The following is an 18,790-nucleotide window of genomic DNA, read 5'->3' on the forward strand; positions in this document are numbered from 1 at the left end:
TTGTGTTGACCAGAGTTCTGCTGACAGAACAGGCAGCAGAGAGCTTTGGTCCTCCCTCAGCATTCTTCACGGATTCTCTAAAGGAGCATCACAATCACTCTCGGGATATTTTACTTAATTAATCCTCTGCCTTTATTGTGATTTTACAGCGTGACGTCTTTGGATTATTCTTGGTTTATTTTTCTTTTGTCAAAGTACACGGTAAATACTTCCAGCCCCATCCCGGTGGGATTGTCGCGTCTATGGGTGGCACAGGTACATTGAGACCCGTCCTTCACTCGCCAAGAGTAACAGTGACACCCTGTGGCAAATTGAGTAGAGGCCGTGCGCCCAATTTCCTTGGTTTCTTTCGAATTTGCCTCCGAATTTCCTACACCGCGGGGAGAGTCGCAGGAGGAATTCCTCCCCTGCGCATAGGAGGGTTTTATCAGATTGTCATCCGTCTCTTATTAGACGTTTCTGTTATTGAAAGACATGTCTAATGAGCACTTTAATTCTTAGATACAGAGAACATTCTGCCCCAGATGGCCAGATGCTCGTGGAGGTGGAACACAAAACAGAAATTGAGAAAAGAAGAAAATTTTGTATTTCAGTTTAAACTGATGTCACAGGAATACACTGCTCTTCATTATCATTCATACTGCTTTTCTCTAACATGGCAACTGTCTATTGAACTATATCAGATCGTAATGACAAAGATATCCACAATATAAAGGTATCCACAACACAAAACTTACTACAGAAACAACTGCATGTGGAAGTTAGGGTCATCCTTTAAACTTCTTACTCGCGCCATTCCTTTGGTTTGTTTAATGAGTATAAACAGCACAATTGCTCTGTAATTACTGACATGATGCTGATTCCAGCCAAGTCCCTCACTGCACAGTGCCACGGTTCTCCTGTGTTATCACATGCTAATGTAAAAGCCAGGTACCCCAGTTAAACATTTTCCAGTGAGTTTGACTTATGACACTCAGTATGTGCTACATAGCTGACTGAATGGTATGGTCTGCACACTGCAAGTGATTTAAGCCTCATGCAGGTGAGCTAGCTGACAAAAGGAAGATTTTAAAACTTCGTGAGAGCAAGTGGTCTGGTTTTGGTTGTTTTGTGGGTTTTGTGGTGGTGGTTTCTTTGGGCTGGGTGTTGCTGGTCTGGTGGGTTTTATATGGATGTAGGAAGAAGAAAAAAATTTGGAAATATTGGGCAAATATCCCCATGAAGCTTCATTTGAATCATCTGTTATACACAGATTGCCTTAAAAAACTAATGAAAATGCAGGAAAGAATGTAATAAATTAGGTTTCATGTCCTTGCTGTGCTTGAAATTTAAGGCTATTATGTCTTGTCCTAGTTGAGGTGTTTGGGTGGCAAGGCAATCTTCTCTAAGCAGTGGAATAGACTTCATTTATCGATGGCTTATTCTTAAAAGATTGTTATGAGCAAGTTACAGAAGTGTCTGTGGGGAATATTTTAGGTAGAGTTGGATCTGTTTCAAAGTGGAGAGGCGGATGGAGCAGATGACTTCCTAAGGCTCCTCCTAGTCCTTCCTTCAGTGAGTTTATGGTTGTGTCAGTGAACTTCGTGATTTAAACAGTATTTTGTGCACATCTAGTATTATACTTTCTCATTCTGTTGCTGGAGTGCCATCTACACAAACACTTCCTCACTACCTTGTTCCTTCTGTGGGCTTGGCAGGCTTTCACTTGGTGCACAAACCCGAGACTCATGAGTGAGTACTTGTGCTGAGTAAAGAAAGCACATGATTTCCACCATCAGAAGTGGACCTTGGTGTCCCTGAAGGATTGGAACACAGGAATCCCACTGGATACCAGCATGGAAGGGGAAAAAAAAGGGGCAACTCTGCTTTCAAGCACTGCTGTTTCCTTCTATTTGACTTTACAGGATCTCTGCAGGTCAGTTTTCAGAATCAGTTTCCATTTGGCAAAATGAGGCTTCCACAGCTCAGGGTCTGCAGCATTGCCCTCGTGGCTTCACAGTTGTTCCCCTGAGGGGATGCTGTGTCTGAGGAGAGGAGTTCGCCCTAACATGTCGAGATGATCTGAGGATACTCCAATCCTCAGAAGCGACTCTGCGTTCCCCCTTGAAGGACTCACTCATCACATAGGGGCACTCCCTGGCAGACAGTGCCGACGGCTGACCCTGGGCCTCCCTCCACTTAGCACTTTAGGGTTTGAAGACACTGCTTGGCAGTAGGTTGATATTATTTTATTTGGGCTTTTATTTATTTGCTTTAGCAGAGATTGAGGGGGAAAAAAAATTTAAGATAAAAAAAGTAAAATTGGAGAGGGTTTAATGTGTTGTTGTATCTGTTGTTATATGTGGATCTGTCACACAAGATTTTTACAAGAGAAACAATTTATTGAAGTCCTATATAAATTGTTTCTGATTCCTTGTGTGCTTGTCACATCATACCAGATTTTCTCAGGTACAGACTTCCAATTACAGAATTAAAGAAGTTTCTGGTTTTGGTCTGTCTCTTTTCATTTCTTTCTTGGTTGTTTTGTTTTTTGGTTGTTTTGGTTTTTTTTTTTAATAAAACAGCAATGATAACTTTTCTACTGCACAGGGCTAAATATTTAAGAATAGATACGAATACGTACGTGAAATAAGATTTGAATTTTGTAGACAATTCCTGAGAAATATCTACAAGCATTTAATTGTCTGTCTTTAGGGAACTGGCCTTTCCCCTTAGGTGCCATTGTAAATATATTTCACAGGACATGGATGATAACAAAACTGCCTCTGGTATTCCTGGTTTTTATCACAGAGCTTTGGAAGTCAGAGCTGTAAATGCTCAATTTGTCTTTGAGACTTCAATGACTTTCAACTATAGAGGAAGTGAATATGAATTTAGGTGTTAAACCTGTAAAGATGTATGCATTTAATTGATTTTTAGACTCTACACTGACTTACTGGACTTATTGACAGTAAGTTCTTGAAGCAGTTTTTTAAAATTCTTTGTTTTATATATGGTGACTCTGTAGACCAAAATGTCTTTTATGGAAGTGATATTTGCCACTGATTTTCCAACTAAAAATGTATTTTTTCCAATACTAGCTGAATGAAAGGTCCATTAAAGGCAGTGTAGAGACATCCTATTAATTTATTTAGGTTAACAGTATTGTAATTTCTGTGAATGAATATTGATTCACAGGACAGTATATTAATTACTATTAATAGTATAAATTATTGGGATGCTGGATAAAGTCTTTTATTTTTCATGAGTGTTTAATCCTGCATGGCTTACAAACATGAGGAGCAATATATCATGCTATGAATGAGGAAGTAAAAAATAACTTTTTTTTTTTTGCCCGATCTAGATAATATGCCACACAGGTGCTGATATTCATTATTGAATCTCTTCCGGGAATGGAAATTATTATCTGGAAATAATGTGAATGCAATTAGCAATTTGAGTCTGCTAAATTATATAATACAATATATTAAATTACTTAAATATGATGAATCAGGTTTTTTTACTTCAATGAAAATTTCTAAGGAGATCATAAACTGCATTTTATTTTACAGTCTCCAGACTAGGTTAGATTATTACCTTCTCTTTAGTTTTTGAACTTTTAAAAGTTTTTATCAATATAATGAAGCAAGTCACAGGAACACATGCCCAGTAAAAAAATATTCTATATACATCTTTTACCTTGTGTCAACTCCCCTTGGGTATTAATTTCAGAAGGTTACAATACTTAAGACCATGTAAATCAAGTTTCTTATGTTGTTTATGAATCATCTTAGTCTACAAATACATTATGGAACACTACCTAATTTTCACACACAGGATATTTGCAAACCTAAACAAAGATTTTCTGATGGTGTCTAGATTTTTGAAGATCGGTCTGTTTAGTGCCAATTCTGCCTTCCCAGGAAGTCAGTAGTAGAGAAAGTCACTGTAAAAATATCCACTGATTTCAACTAAGCAATTTGTATCAAGGTGGAGAACCTTGCCAAATTCGTATGAAGCAAATGATAGCAACTTGCCTTTTTTTTAAAGGTGGGGGGGTACAGGTGCATATAAAAGCACATAGCTGCCTGACCAAGCCTGCAAAACTGGAATGCCTTTAGCAAACTAGGTGCCAGCTTCACCAATGGATTACTCCAGTTTCACACAGTGCTAAATTTCCTGACAGCAGCTGGAGTAGTGCAGTGGCAAAGCAGCACCTCAGCTCCAAAGGCTCATTGCCAGTTATCCATCAACAGCTTCCATTTACTGCTGTGAGCAAACACCTGCGCAGCAGCAGCAGCAGCAGCAGCAGCAGCAGCAGCAGCAGCAGCAGCAGCAGCAGCAGCAGCAGCAGCAGCATGTCATTTGGTACATGCAGGTAATTGGCATTACAGACTGGAACAGCACTAGAATCTGCCTAGTTAGCCAGGTAAACACTAATCTCTCAGACAAAATCTTGCAGTCATGGTCCGGCCTCTCCCCATCTTGGAACCTCCTGCTTCATTTGGTGGATCTGCTTCTGTAGTTCATCTTTGTCCAGCTTCATTTTTGCTTCTAGAACTTGCCGTAGAGACCCAATGCTCTCATAGATAGCTGCAAACCCTAATTGCAGGTGAGAATTACATTAGTTCATCATGAGGAGCAAGAGTGTCACATCATTGCTATCAGAATGCACTTCCATAATGCTCTGCCTTGCACTAGCAACACAGCAAAAGTTCTGAAGGAGAATGGGATGTAGCTGTGTGCTGATGGCAGGAATGCCCTGATGGCAGCCCAGCTATGGCTGTGCCTAATCTGTGGAGAGCACTTCTAAACTGGTTGTCACCCCTTATTGCTCCGCTTTTCACACTTAATGAAAATCCTTCTTAATGCCACAGGTGTAGCCATTACATCTGCCCCAAAATGTATTTAAACTGCTTTGATACAAGCAAAGACATTTTGCATATTAGAATGAGTTGATCACTGTCACCACAATTCAGAATAAAGAACTGGATAACTATGGTCCTACCAGCGTTAACTTCAGCTTTCATTTCTTTTATGTCTTCATTTATCTCATTTTGAAGTTTGACAATGCGAATATTTATCTTTTCTTCAGTCTGTTTTGCTTCATTGGCTTCCATGGTTATCCTCTGCATTTCTTCTATTCTCTCAATTTTTTCTGCCATTTGGTTGAATTTCATCTCAATACCTCTCTCACTCATTTCCTGCAGCCAGGAAAAAGAATTTTAATGATTTACTCTGTGTGTGGAATAACAGTGGCCTTTTTAAAATATTAAATAGGTACTGATTAATCATCTTTTATCTGGAATTCAAAATGTAAGGAATTACAATCTTTCATAAAATCATTTCAAGTTACTTGAGTAGTGTAGGATAAAATACTGATCTATTTAGCAGTAACCAGATTCACTTAAAGGTTCTTGAGCTGTAGGTATTACACCTGATATCGATGAGGAGACTTAGGCAAATTCTGAGGCTATCTGAAAATCTCACTCAATATCTCATTTACGTAAGCCTAGTTATTAATAATGCTTTTAAATGCTTCCTGAGAAGTATTACAGGACTTTTGAATGAAACTTACAGTGCTTTCCTTAAAAGTCAGTGAGAGTTGGTCGATTTTTTGCACGAGCTCTTTTTCAGTCCTTCCGTGTTCCTGTTCCAACCAGCTCCGTGCAGACAAAATCTGATTGCTGAGCTCCTCAACAGCATCTTTTAATCTAGGAGCACAATAGAAATTAGCGATGCAAAAGAGAAAAACTGGTCATTCAACAATGACTTTTTTACAAACATGTTCATAAAAACACAAAATGGCAATTTAATACATTCTTCCCACCACATTAAGGTGAGCCTTTGAATCTTAAAGCTATTTAACTGAATATGGTAACATTGGTTTAGAAAATAAAGATGAAACTTCCCAGCAAATTTATATGAAGCACATTACAAAATTTGACTCATAGTAGATGAAAATTCATTGTGACATTGCAAACAGAATATGGTCATCCATTCAGATTATAAACTTTATGTCCATACGTATTAATTCTGGGAAAAGATTCGGTAGCCACTTGTTCGGGTGACAATGCTGGTTCCTGTAGCTCCACTTACATTGCCTATACCACCTCAACTTTACCCCTACCAATTGTGCCAGTGAAACTGTTCCTTTTCTCCAGTGAATATGTGAAACCTGGATTGCCTGAGGATGGTGATAAGAAGTAAGAAGTGAGGATGTGGATGGCTTATACCAGGACTGCTACTGAGGGAAATGCCTGGAGAGAAGTTAACATCTGAATTGAATATAATGACCCCATGTAATGTCTGGTAGTACAGAGTATCTTACCACTAATAAATTACGTATTTCAGTTATATTCATGTTTGAAGCCAGTTTAAAGCAATAGCACTCTGTGAGTGCTGGCCCTTGCTTCCTGCTTGCTTCAGCTGAACTTTGTCCCCTGCTCTGGCCAGCCACCTCCAGCATTCATTGCTTTGGCCAGTTCTTGCAGAAAGGCACCAGGCCGCTCTGACAAAAACCCTTAGTTGTATCCTTTAATCTAAGTTCTGCCTGAATACTTAACTAGGAATTTAATCAGTTTGTGAGAATTGCCCAACCACATTGTGAGCAGAATTCTTGGTGAAAGCAAGTCCCTCTTGACCTCTTGACAGTCAGCGTTTGTAATATCTGTGGAGCAAACACATAGAGATTCCTGCTTTTATAACCTGAAGATTACCCCAGTCAGACTGGGAAAACCGAGGCCAAACTGGGAAAACTGAGGCCCTACTCCCAAGGTCCACAGCAGCAGCAAGGCTTCCCCAGGCACTTACTTTGTGTCCAGGACTTGCAGCTGTTGGCTGCTCTCTTTGTAGGCAATCTTCAGCTTTGCTTCTTGTTGCATTATTGATTGCTCTACTCTGCTCAGCAGATGAGAAATCTGAAACAAAATTCAGAATTTACTATTTTTCAACAGCGTTTCATCACAGTTTCACTTGGGACATTTTCATAACAGTAAAGGAGGTTTTACAGAGAGCTCACGTTTGCTAACATTTCAAAAATTATTGAATTGTGTATTTTACTTTGTCATGAAAATATACTACCTCTCAATATGAAAATATCAGCATTTTGAAAACTGAAAAATTTTTTGCCTTAAATAATGTGAATAGTTTCACCTTGAAACAGCTGAATTTGCATGATCCATATATCTCCAAGTTCCCACATAGCCAGAATAAACAAGTGCAAAGCACTCCAGCAGTACTCAGGGATATGCTCCATCACTCTGTGTATAAGCACCACTGCAGTGATGGAAGTGCTGGGTTTAACTGGGGAGAGGTCATTACTACAAGAGAATATTTGTCACCAAAAGAACCATCCCAAAGCATACCACTCTGCTTCACTGCAGGATGCTTGACAACATGCTGCAGGCATGCTAATATGCTACACTGAGGCTTCTGAGAAAGGCAAAGTGGATTTTAGCCATTTACCTACCGCGAAATGAAGATGTAAAATACTTTTGTTGACCAAGAAAATGGGAAGGCCTTGAGATGTGACATTAAGGAAAAGGATTCTTCGTATGTCCAAGTCTCTGCTTGTATCTAGTGCTCACTTCCATTCTCAAACCCAATGGAAGAGAAACCTGACAGACAGATTAATGGATTCACAGAACCCAAAGCCAGTTTTGCAGACCTTCAAAAATCGTGTTCAAATACATGTAGTATCATCCTGGGAAGGCCAAAATATACAGCGAAAGACACAGAGGCTTGCATTGTTGTAGTTTTGTTGAGCATGTGCCTTTACATATTAATCCCTTGGACACAGCATGCTGCAGGCAGAAACTAAGGACCTTTTTTAGTTAGAGCAGTACAGTAATGCCTCTAGACACCGCTGGTCAATGTCACAAGGACTGTGAGCTGATACACCTCTCCATTTGTAAATCTGTGACCTCCCAGGATAATAATGAACAGCAATGGAGTCCGTGTGAATTAGACAGAACTCTTACCTGTACAGGGATTGCCTTGGTCTGAATACCATACCTGTATTTCTGCCTCTTTGATTTTAGATTCTAAGATCAGCTTGGAGGTGTGTTGGTCTTTACTTAGACTCTGAAGTCTTTCATACGTAATTTTATGCTCTGCAGACAGCCTGGCTAACCCAGCATCACACCTGTTTGAAAAGATAAAAAAACAAAGCACCAGCCAAATAGAATATAAGGTCCAGGCTTTTTAAATGATCCATTTCATACTGGCCATTTCTGTGGAATTCCTGGCTGGCTAGGGAAGCAATGTCTTTGAGACTGTAAGGATGGTTAATGCATCTCATAGTGTTCAGCAAAGTGCTTCCAAATAGGCCTCGAGGTCAGGTAGTCTGATACACAAATTCCATTTATTTTGGCACTGACAGGATGTGGGTAGGCTGTGTTATCACACAGGGAAATCACATCAGAAATGCAAAGGTGCAGAATTTCATTTCCGTGTCTTTTTGTCATACTCCAGAAGATATCTGATAAGGTGTGTGTGAGTTCCCCTACATGATTAGTAACCTAAATAACTGGGGACTATTTTTTCATTATTGTAGCTTTGAACTTTTATTTGTGAAATAATAGTATACAGCTAATACGTGTAGTTAACAATGTGGGGCAAATTTTATGGTTCTTAGTCTTTATTTAGGGGAATAAATAAATTGTCATTGAAAGCAATGGCAATTTTGTCTCAGAAAAGGCTACAAAATGAAGTCCTGGAACATAATAATTATTGTTTGCTTTCTTCACATTGGAACACTTCTTGATGCTGTAACATTTTCAGGATAAATATGCCATAGAGCATGTGTGTTTTCTACCAGATTTTAAAAATAATTTGATCAGGTGGATTTCATCTACAGTAATGCAGTAAGAACATTAACTGAGCTGTAAAAATATGAGTACTGTGATTTCAGGAGTAAGACCTCTGTGAAGTATGACTCATATTTTTTTTTTTTTTTTGCTAAGGGAAATATGTAATCATCAGTGTTACCAAATTTGATTTAGGAAGCTGATGAGGAACAGACAGCAGTTACAATTTGAGGGAGAAAAAGGCAGTAAAATGGAACAAGCTGAGGAATGTTACGTCATTACCTAAGCCAATGACACACTTTGTCGTCTTTTTAGTCACATTTCAGTTTGAAAGCTTCCATTTCAACATGCATTTTCATCCCCTCAGTTACAGGAAGTGCCATTATCATTAAACATGAAGGGAAAGTCACAGCTAAAATGACAAATGGAGCATCTGCTTATTATTACGGTACATTTTCAATATGAAAATAATCAGTAATGTAAAATAGCACATGGGCATTATAAAACTTGAGGAAATTAATTTCTAGTGTAGCAGTTCGGCATTGTGAGACCCATTAGTGGTATCTGCAGGAAGCCTGGCTAGGGTTTACGTAGCAGTGAAAAGCTTGTAGGGCTGACAATCAGGCAGTTTCTTTAGAAAGACGAGAGAAGCCAATTCTCTCCATGTTGTTACAATCAGAGAGAATCAGAGGAATGGAATCATCTTGCATCTAGTCAGCAAAAGGTTGTGGGCTCCAAAAAATGGTTAGTTTTGTCTCTCTGAGGCATGGCAGAAAACATAAAAAGCAACAGCTTTGAAACTACTGAAGCAAAAGTAATCAGCAAGCACATGTAATTGTTTTTAAAGTAAATTAGTGTTTTGGATTTAATCACAGAATTCAGTTATGTGGTCAGAGGGTTCATGTAGTTCCATGGTAACTGAAACATTAAAATTCTGACTGTGTGAATTTAATGTCCGCCTGGTAGGCATAGGTCAGATTATTTTGGTTTACCTTCTATATCTATGGTACTTACTCACAAACACATGATTGGTTTTGACCCGAAAGAAAATATTAGTGTTCAGCATGAGGGAAATCAAAAGACAAGTAGTTGTTCCATTCAGTATCGCTGGGGCATAGATAAAGTGCCAGTACTCTGCAGCTGGCTGCTTTATGCGTATGCTGTAATGGTATGGAGAGAGCTTTTAATGTTCCTGGTTTATTATAACGGGAGATGTTTCAATTAAAATGCCAGTGTTTCAGTGAAAAACAAGTAGCCGGAGAACAGGTAGTGAAAATCAAGTTGAAACGCTCAGTGGGGGCACTGGGCAAGGGCAGCAGAGCGGGTGGATTGTGCTGGCCTGGGGCAGGGAGCCCAGAGCTGCCCTTGTGGTGCCACCTCCCACACAGCAAGGGCCAGGGAGCAGCACATTTACTGTTCCTGGGGAGTTCACCAGCGTGGTGCAGCCCAGATGCATCAGACTCGTAATTTGTGCAGCAGGAAAATCTGCCTACGTGTAATGAGTCCAGGTTGTCTGAAATGAATCAGTTCTGTAATGTAGATAAAAAACCATGTATATATGCAAAGTAGGCCAAATTTGAACACACATGGGTGCCATTTCTCGGGATGGTTCAGCTCTCAGGAAACATCTCTTCTCTTTTTATGAAGAGCTGCTATCATTCCAACCAGGCAGCTGCATCTAAACTTTCCAGATAAATGCTCATTATCCACAAGTAATTCTCTAAATAAATGATAATGCACTAATGAATTTTATAATCTGTTATCCCTAGAAAAATAATTGGTAAATCTGTATAATATAAAATTGACAACATATGGGACAGGAGGCTGGAGAATTTGATCTACTGGCATCGATCTAATTTTCTGCTAAATGTGTCGCTGAATTTTATAGAGATAATATTTTTTTCCTTAAAGTTGATAATAACGCTGATTTTAAGCAACAATTCAGGGCTGTGATAACACTTTACAAATTCATCGGTAAATTGTGCTTATTGAGAAAAGATCCAGAGACATGAGCTGTAATGTGTATTCTGTCATCATCTGACAGCAATATTAGTTGATTCTGTGATGTGAATGAGGTATGTTGGAATCTCACTCCTGCAGGGCTGTGGGGACTGTGGTTTGAAACTGTGCTTCAGAACTGCATGTGCATGTAGGGATCCCTTGTTCCCATCATTAACAGCACCAGCCCTCAAGAAATAATGAGACAGTTGTTTGATGCTATATTGTCGTGTCACGGAACAGTTGGTGTTAGGGAAATCAACACCTCTCTCTCCAATATTGCACTTGAATAGGAGGTTTAGTATGCATGAAATTACCGGAACTGAAATTTGTCCAGAATCCTAAGATGGACACTTAAGTTATTACATGACAAAGGGCTCAGGCTCAGGGATTTACTGTCCAAACTGATTCCCACTGTCCTGCATGCTGCCAGTCTGAGCAAACACAGTACTCAGAGCTACTGCAGCCTGAGCCTCTCAATGTACCTTTGCTGTGGCGGAAAGTTGATGCACAGGAAGTCGGTAACTCACAGTAACTTGATCGTGTTTCTAATATTTCACTCTGGACTCATCTGGAAGCTAGCACCACTAGAGGTAAAAGTACTCTAAGTGAGTCAAGTGTATTTTATAGAGAGAACATTGGCTAAAGTAATCAGGAGGTGTTTATCTCAGGGAAAGTCTCTGTATTGTGCCAAAGGCACAACCAACCACTGTCTTGACCATAATCTCCAGCTAGTGCTAGAATCGTTATTCACTGGAACACTGATTTCAAAGTAGAATATATTTGTAAATAAAGACAAATAGCTTTCTCTCATGGACCACTGCTTTAAATTGCTTTCTGATAAAGGGAAGATTTTTTGTCCTCATTCAGGGATCTTTTCTTTTTGCAGAGAGCATGCTGAATAGAAGCATAGGATGCAGAAGGGAAGGTAGCAGTTAAAAGGCAATAAACTGACTCTCTTACGGGAATGAACACAAATAACCTGCATTCGTCACGCAGTCTGACATAAGGCACATGGGTATAATCTCAAACAATTTACAGATAAATTGCAACCCAGGCACAGCACAAGGGTGGTGCCCTAAGGAAATAAAGGAAGAAGCCCTGGCACAGGCTGTGCCCGTTCCCACCCTCCCACACCGAGTAACTGGGCTAGGACAGGGCCCCACAGTGACACCCACACCAGCACGAGTTTCTTCTCCTGAGTTCCCTGGCTGAGGGCAAAGGCCCCACATTTTGCCTCCCAAGGTGTCAGTAACAGTGCTGCTCCACACAGAACCTCTCTCAGGATGTAGTATGATCTCAAAATATTTTTTTAGAAAGAAGCATGTACATTTTGGGGGGATTTCTCAGAGGATAGATATGTGTATCTGTCTATAGGTTTTTCCATCAATATTCTGATAGGAAAAAAATTAACTAGTTCATTTGTGTTTGCTAAAGGATAGTGCATAACTTACTAAATGTTTAATTCTTTTGGAAACTTCTCTAAAGTGTTTTCTACAAAATGGGCTATGAAAGTTACAGTAGAAGCTTCAGACAACTGAGTAATTCATGTGAAAACCTTAGTTCAATGAAAATCCTTCCCTGATTATTTCTGTATGTTGTTGAAGGTTATCACTGAATCAGGTGACTTGCAGAAAAGGAAGCAAAATTACCTGTACAGTATAGACAACAGGTCAAATTCAGGACAGGTATAAGTCCACCAGAGTTATTACCCAAGCAGCTGTAGGCCAGGTTATGTCCTTTTCATGTAGCTTGTACATATCCTCTGTCTTTTGTGTTCAGCTTTACAGGCACTTAAGCAAATGTTGTTGTGCTGGGGTTTGTAAATGTGTCATTGATGGCACAAGTGAAGTCTGTGTGGTCGCAGGATTGTTACCTCTGTAAAACCTCTGTTATTGTACAGTTTTCTGTTCCTTCAGTGTCATGTAGCTCATGTGGGATTTAATATGGCTAACCACTAACTGCATGTGCAGATTTTTACTTCTAAAATATATGCAAAAATGTGCAACTGTTTTGTTCTTCACAAGTGCAGATTGTTCCGTGCTGCCTTTATAATTGTGCTAATTAACGTGTTTCAAAGACACATGAGTCTAACCAGTACTTTTCAAAAGCTGAACCAAATCCAAATTCACAGGGAATTTGAAGTAATTTATTTAGAACTAATTTCAGGAATTTTTGGAAGGGTGATATTGTCAAATTTAATATGCAATACTGGAATGCAAAGTATTATTATTCATTTCCTTGAAAATGCAAAGCAAAATTATCCTTGGAATTTTGCCAAAGTTGGATCCAATCCATTATCATTAATACTTCAGGATTAAAACAAGATCAGCTAGCCCCCAAAACACAGTTCCAGGGGGACTTTTACCTTGCAACTCTTCCCCGAAGATCTCCTAGGCCAGAAAGCTGCCTCATTTCAAGACTCTTCAGGGTAGAATTTGTTCCGTAGCTGAGATTGTCTCTGACACGTATCTGTTCCTGCAGCATCTACAGAGCATTCATATGCAAATAAAAAACTCAGTATGGCACATTTAATGTACACTTGAACTGTCACTCATTATTTTTCGGTAATTCAGTATCCTCAGATACCATTTTATTATTACTTTATTCAAAGCCTTGTCTTGTAATGTACTAAACCAGATACCTTTTAGGTATTCTATTATTTCTTATTATTAGTGTCCAATCTGCACACAACTACCGTAATACACGTAAACTATAACTTGACAGTGAAATGGAGACTTAATTTTTTTTTCTCCTTTCATTTTCCCCACCACACCCCTGTTGTTCCAGCAGCAGAGGTCAGACATGAAGTCATGTGTCTGCCTACAATTAGGTCATAAAAATGAGCACTTGGGTTTGGTTACATCGTGTCGTCAGTGAGTCGGAAGGGAAAGAAAGTTTATTACAGAGCGAAGGCATTTCCTAGTGTTTATACAGCACAGCCTTTGGACTGAAGTTGAGCTGGGTATTAGTGTCGCATTAATTCATTTTTTCAAGATTTTCCAGTGCAGCTTTTGAAAGCAAGCTTATTAGAACCACAAAGGCTCCTGTGTTTATATGCTAATATCCTGTGCTATTTTCATAGCCACCGAAAGAATTATGTAATTTGCAAACACTTTTTCAAGTTGTAAAAACAATTTATAAGCTTACAGGATCTTTAGACCTCGTCTGACCTTTACTTATCCTGTGGTAAACTTAGTTAGGAAATTAGGAGCGAGGAGTAGCTGAGATGGCATTCGTGCTGTGCAACATTCTTGCCATACCTCGATGTCCCGATTGAGCTGCCTCACTATCGCCGTTATGTTTCGGATGTGTTCCTCCAGGAGTTGCCTTGCCAACCGGTCACCCCCCCCTTTGTTCTGCATTCTGTGCAGCGTGGAAACAATGTCCTCCTTAATGCGAAAAGCGTGTTCCACAAGGGCCGCCGTTGTTTTCTCATGGCTCAGGATCCTGTCCTCCAGCTGATCCACCAGGCTGGCGGATGCCAGCGGGACCGCAGTCAGTGCCTGGCTGTGCAGAGGGATGTTTCGGACCCGTCTAGAGAGGAACAATATCCACATCTTGTTAAGTTCTCACACAAAACTCTGCAATGCCTTCGCACTATGACACTGTCTGAGTACTGGCAGTGCTGGGGAGAAGCCCCAAAATACTCCCAGAGAGAGCACCCCCTGCTACAAATAAGTGGGTGCTGTGTTGGCTACCGTGTGTCTTGTACAATGGCAGGTCAGGCTTTTGTTCATACTCTTTAAGGAAGCTTACAAAAGCATTGGATCTAAAGCACAGGACATTAACATAATAAAAGTGGTTACAAATCAAAACTATGATTTGATTTAGAATTCAAATTCAAACCCTTCTACTGAGTTTCAAAAGTGATGCTATTTGTCTTTACAGTTTTCAGGCTTAATCAAAGCTGTAACAGTTGAAGGTAGGTATTGTAAATTAAATGAAAACAGTTCAGGATTAAAAAGGAGTAGCTTGCGTCAGTCCCTTTTCTGTCTCTATAGCTACTCTGTAATACCATGCAGAACTCTGTTCTCCCGTGAACTGGACAGGAGCATATGTGGGCATGGAAACTGAGGTGAGACCAAAATTGTGACAAGTTTCTCATAGTCTTAGAAGTTAAATACCCCCCCAAAATAGCTTACATTTGGGTACCTTGAATAATTATCTGGATTTTTGAAGAGTGCTCTGCATTGCATAGCTCCCATGGAAAGCAGTGGAGCTCATGGGTGCTGAGAGTAATAAAATGCGGTTGCTAATGCCTGCAACCTTTTCCTGCCACTATGTTCTGTAAAGAATAACAACATTTTCAGAAGCATTAGTGGAGGATACAAGTTTAACCCCGCTTTGGAAGAGATCTTTTTATCTAGAGACTCTGTTATTTACAGTGTAGTCTCATGTTGTTTGCTGTTAATGAGCCAAATGAGCAGTTCAGTTTGACCATGATGATACTGATAGAGGTGTATGAGGGCTCCAACAAAGATCACTTTTGGCTCTGTGTTTTCACAACTCATTCCATGCTATTCAAACACTGGCTAAAGTGTTCTTGGACTTCTAGTCACTGAGATTTAAGCTATTTAATTTCTTTGGGAAATGGCTAAGTAAAAGCTGAGTAAGGACTTGTGATTTGGGCTATGATTTGGATGTCAAAGGTACTTTGCACACTAACGCCAAAGTCCCAGGTCACAGCATTACTGTATTTAAGTATATATGCATATAATTAAGTATACTTGTATATAATTACTTTATATATGTATGTATATATATAATTAAGAGATACATAATACTCTGCAATATGAAGATTTTTGTTTTTATATTCCAGACTGTACCTTTCAGAAGGGGCAAGAGTTGGGAAGATTGGGCTTCGGTGGGCCATTCTCTGGTCAATAATTTATTTCTGTTGAAAAAGCACAAATTGAATTATTGAATAGTTTATATCTGGTACTGAAATGACTTAAAGCTTTTGCTTTCAGTGCACCTTTAAATAAAGTGTAATATTATGCTGACACCCGTGATCATGGCATTTAAATATTGCTAATGCAATAAATACAAATTGAAACTAATACAAAAGAATGAACGCTAAAAAACCGCTAGAAAGCTTTTTATAGTGAAAATGATACTCTTGAAAAGCCAGGGCTGACAGCCTTGAAACCAAAATCTGCTGTTGACCCACAGAACTGGTTTGGCAGGGCAGAGATAAAGTTCTTGTCCCCAATCTTCTACGTCTCTGACATCATTAATCAATGAATAATAAAGTAAGGTCTACAGGATAATCATAAACCTTAAGAAAATATTGACTGGAGAAACAAATACAAGTGTTTCATGACAGCAGATTACTAAGATGTTTTTCTCATAAAAGCACTGGCAGTCAGAAACCTAAATAAAATGCATGACATCAGCATGGTTTATCAAAATTGAGTCTTGTATTAATTTGTCTTCAAATCTAAATGACCACACTTTATGTTGTAAGTAAATTGTTCTGTGGTAAGAATAGAAATTCTGGTTTTAAGTTTTAGACAAGCCAGCCAGACTGTGACAGACATTGCAGCAGAGTAGATCTATTAAATAGCTTCAGAAAGATATTTTAGTGTCTTACTGTGAGACCAGTACCTGGATCAGAAGCTTTGTCTGCTGACAGAAATTAATGAGAAAGATATTAGCCTCAATCCAATCCAACTAATCTCCCCTACATAAAACAAAGAAAAAAATTTAAGTATAAAGAGAAGTAGTATGGCCTGAGCCTCATCTCCTTGGGAACCTAAAATCCTCACTGAAAAATAAAGGCTGATGCATGAAAAGAAGTTTTCAATTGCTGATGAAATCCTGTGCAAGCTGAGAAAGATGGCGTTATGGAAATACAATAGTGGAATATCGATAGTGAAGAAGCAATAGGGCTACCCTTTGAGATCTCAGAATGCAAAGCGTGTTTGTGCTTTAGAAATGTATGAAAGCACTGCCTGAAAGCAGGGAGCAAACATTGTCACAGTGTGTGTGTTCTATTTATAGCACGGTGCTTCGGAAACTACAAATTAGAGGAAAAAAAAAACAGTTTTAAGAGAAGCTGGGTTGCTGAGCAGCAGTGACACCAGACAGAAATTCAGAAGGTCTGACTTGAATTCCTTGCTTGATCTCTGATCCTGTTGACTTTGGACAAGTTATTTCCATGAGTAGTGACTCAGTTTCCCTACCCGTGAGAGAGATAACCATACCTACCTCCTTGTTTAGGTTCTTACATGGCTATAAGTAAAAAGCACAGTATAGGAGCTGGGGATCATTGTGGTGACATCTGCATTCAAAGTCCTGCACAGACAGTGAATGTCCAGTCCTGCAGTCTGTTCCTCACACTCATCATCTCCCAGTTGTTGGATTTTTAAGGAATGCCAGCACTCTGCGAGGGGTCCCTCCTGGTCACACCCCCAGACCGCACCAGGGCACGCCACCAGGCACCCAGTTCTCAGTGGGCCTGAGACCTCTGGGCCTTAACGCATTTTAACCATCTTGATGCATTGAAGCTTCTAAGCACAATTGAGCTGCAAACACAGGAATTATCCCACTGATTTGGGAAGAGCTATGTGCACCGCAGCAGCAAAGCACTGGATGCTACCTAGAAAAACAAAGAACAAATATTAAAGTCTGTACATCTAGCAGCATCTTAGTAAAATCTAGTGAAATACACCTTATAAAAACCAGCCAAACAGTGCTGTCATCTCATGGCTTTTGGTACCCATTTATTATCAACTGGAAAATAATGTTTGCAGCAAACTAAGCATAGGTTTGCATGAGTCTTAACTCTTTCTGCCAGTCTACCATAAGAAATGCAGCTAAATGCAAATATCTGGAGGAAGTGTGGGTATGAAACAAAAGTTACACAAATGAACTTCTCGTTCATTTCTCTTTGCTCAGTACACAATGAAGCATCTCATCATCAGATATCAGATTTCTTGATCTGATCCAACAGAAAGGATCTAAGACTTTGACTGACAGTTGTACTAAACTTTCCTGCAGTTTGGAGATATCTGCAGTAAACAAATAGTTGTCAGAACTAATAACAAATTCCTTCTCTATGAGTGTAATACCTACTTAGACTAGTAAGTGGAAACCATAAGATATCCTGATACTTACATTCAGAGGAGTATAATTTCACATGACTCTTTCAATGGCACTAAACTGGGGTCAAGTAAGATACCAGTTGAAATACTGGTTACAGGGGCTTATTTTTTTTTAATGATGTTGTTTCCTGCTGGATACTGCTGTAAGAAATTTAAATCATGATATATTAACCCTGTAAATTTGGGTTGACTTATTTAAGTTACTGAACATTCCAAATATACTTGTCACATGGACAGGATAAAAGTTTTTTCCTGTTTGTAGACAATATGCCTGCCAAAATATTGCCAAATATATTGCCAAAAATAACAGTTCACTTGATACTTAAGGCAGGTTTTGCATACAAATGTGGAGTGCTTCCTCAGCATTTCTTTAAATCACTGACATAAGATGTGTAAAAGCTTGGAAAAAAAATCATCCATGGCATGTGATGAAGAGACACTTCTAGCAATGTGCAGTTCACTCCTTGCTATTTGTGCTGTGGCTTCCCTTCCCCACTTCTCAGACTGCCTTGCATGTTTATTTTCAGTGGCATCTCCATTTCTCCTGTTTTGAAGGATAATCATATCTCTAGTGTTCACTTCCCCATCTTCCATGATAACCTACAACTAATGCTGTAATGTCTGCGCACCTCGGAGTGTTTTTCATGTTCATTCTCACAATATGCCTGTGAGGTAGGAAGCATTATTATCCCTGAAAATATAATTTCCTTCTGTTGCTGGTAGGGAAGTGAAGCACGGGGCGGACTATGTGACTTGCCACAAGTCACACGGGAACCAAAGCAGACTGAAATACCTGCCTAGGCAAACACTTTAATCACTCTTTTCTTCTTAAAATAGAAGCCGCTTTGGTTGCTGCACGGGGAGCGTGTGACGGCACCACCCCGGCAGCCGCCA

At 39.5% G+C, this 18,790-nt stretch overlaps 1 protein-coding gene across 4 annotated transcripts; it reads right to left on the reverse strand.

The window, feature by feature from the left end:
* Positions 1-563: 563 nt before the first annotated feature.
* Positions 564-17,377, reverse strand: FAM81A (family with sequence similarity 81 member A). 4 transcript variants are annotated; one of them, XM_066196008.1, is made up of 10 exons: positions 17,001-17,377; positions 16,398-16,415; positions 15,617-15,684; positions 14,051-14,324; positions 13,156-13,274; positions 7,996-8,125; positions 6,793-6,899; positions 5,558-5,693; positions 4,988-5,183; positions 564-4,581 (listed from the first exon to the last, which is right to left on the reverse strand). In XM_066196008.1, the coding sequence occupies exons 3-10, from the start codon at positions 15,661-15,663 to the stop codon at positions 4,442-4,444; spliced, it is 1,149 nt and encodes a 382-aa protein (XP_066052105.1). In that variant the 5' UTR covers positions 15,664-15,684; positions 16,398-16,415; positions 17,001-17,377; the 3' UTR covers positions 564-4,441. The 4 variants fall into 4 exon arrangements, with proteins under 4 accessions (XP_066052105.1, XP_066052104.1, XP_066052102.1 ...); XM_066196007.1 differs by having other exon boundaries at positions 16,398-16,418; XM_066196005.1 differs by having other exon boundaries at positions 16,398-16,473.
* Between the last annotated feature and the right edge of the window lie 1,413 nt (positions 17,378-18,790).

The sequence above is a fragment of the Chamaea fasciata genome, unplaced genomic scaffold (assembly GCF_029207755.1).
Source record: "Chamaea fasciata isolate MVZ Bird 193981 ecotype frontalis unplaced genomic scaffold, bChaFas1.0.hap1 SCAF_14, whole genome shotgun sequence".
Lineage (NCBI taxonomy): Eukaryota > Metazoa > Chordata > Aves > Passeriformes > Sylviidae > Chamaea > Chamaea fasciata.

Excerpts from the sequence above, each read along its gene's own strand:
- FAM81A (XM_066196006.1), bottom strand. The coding sequence starts at position 15,663 with ATGGCCCACCGAAGCCCAATCTTCCCAACTCTTGCCCCTTCTGAAAG. Across the intron at positions 13,275-14,050 it reads AGCTCAATCGGGACATCGAG|ATGCTGCAGGAACAGATACG; the intron begins GTATGGCAAGAA and ends AATGCTCTGTAG. Across the intron at positions 5,184-5,557 it reads TGACTTTTAAGGAAAGCACT|GAAATGAGTGAGAGAGGTAT; the intron begins GTAAGTTTCATT and ends TCCTGGCTGCAG.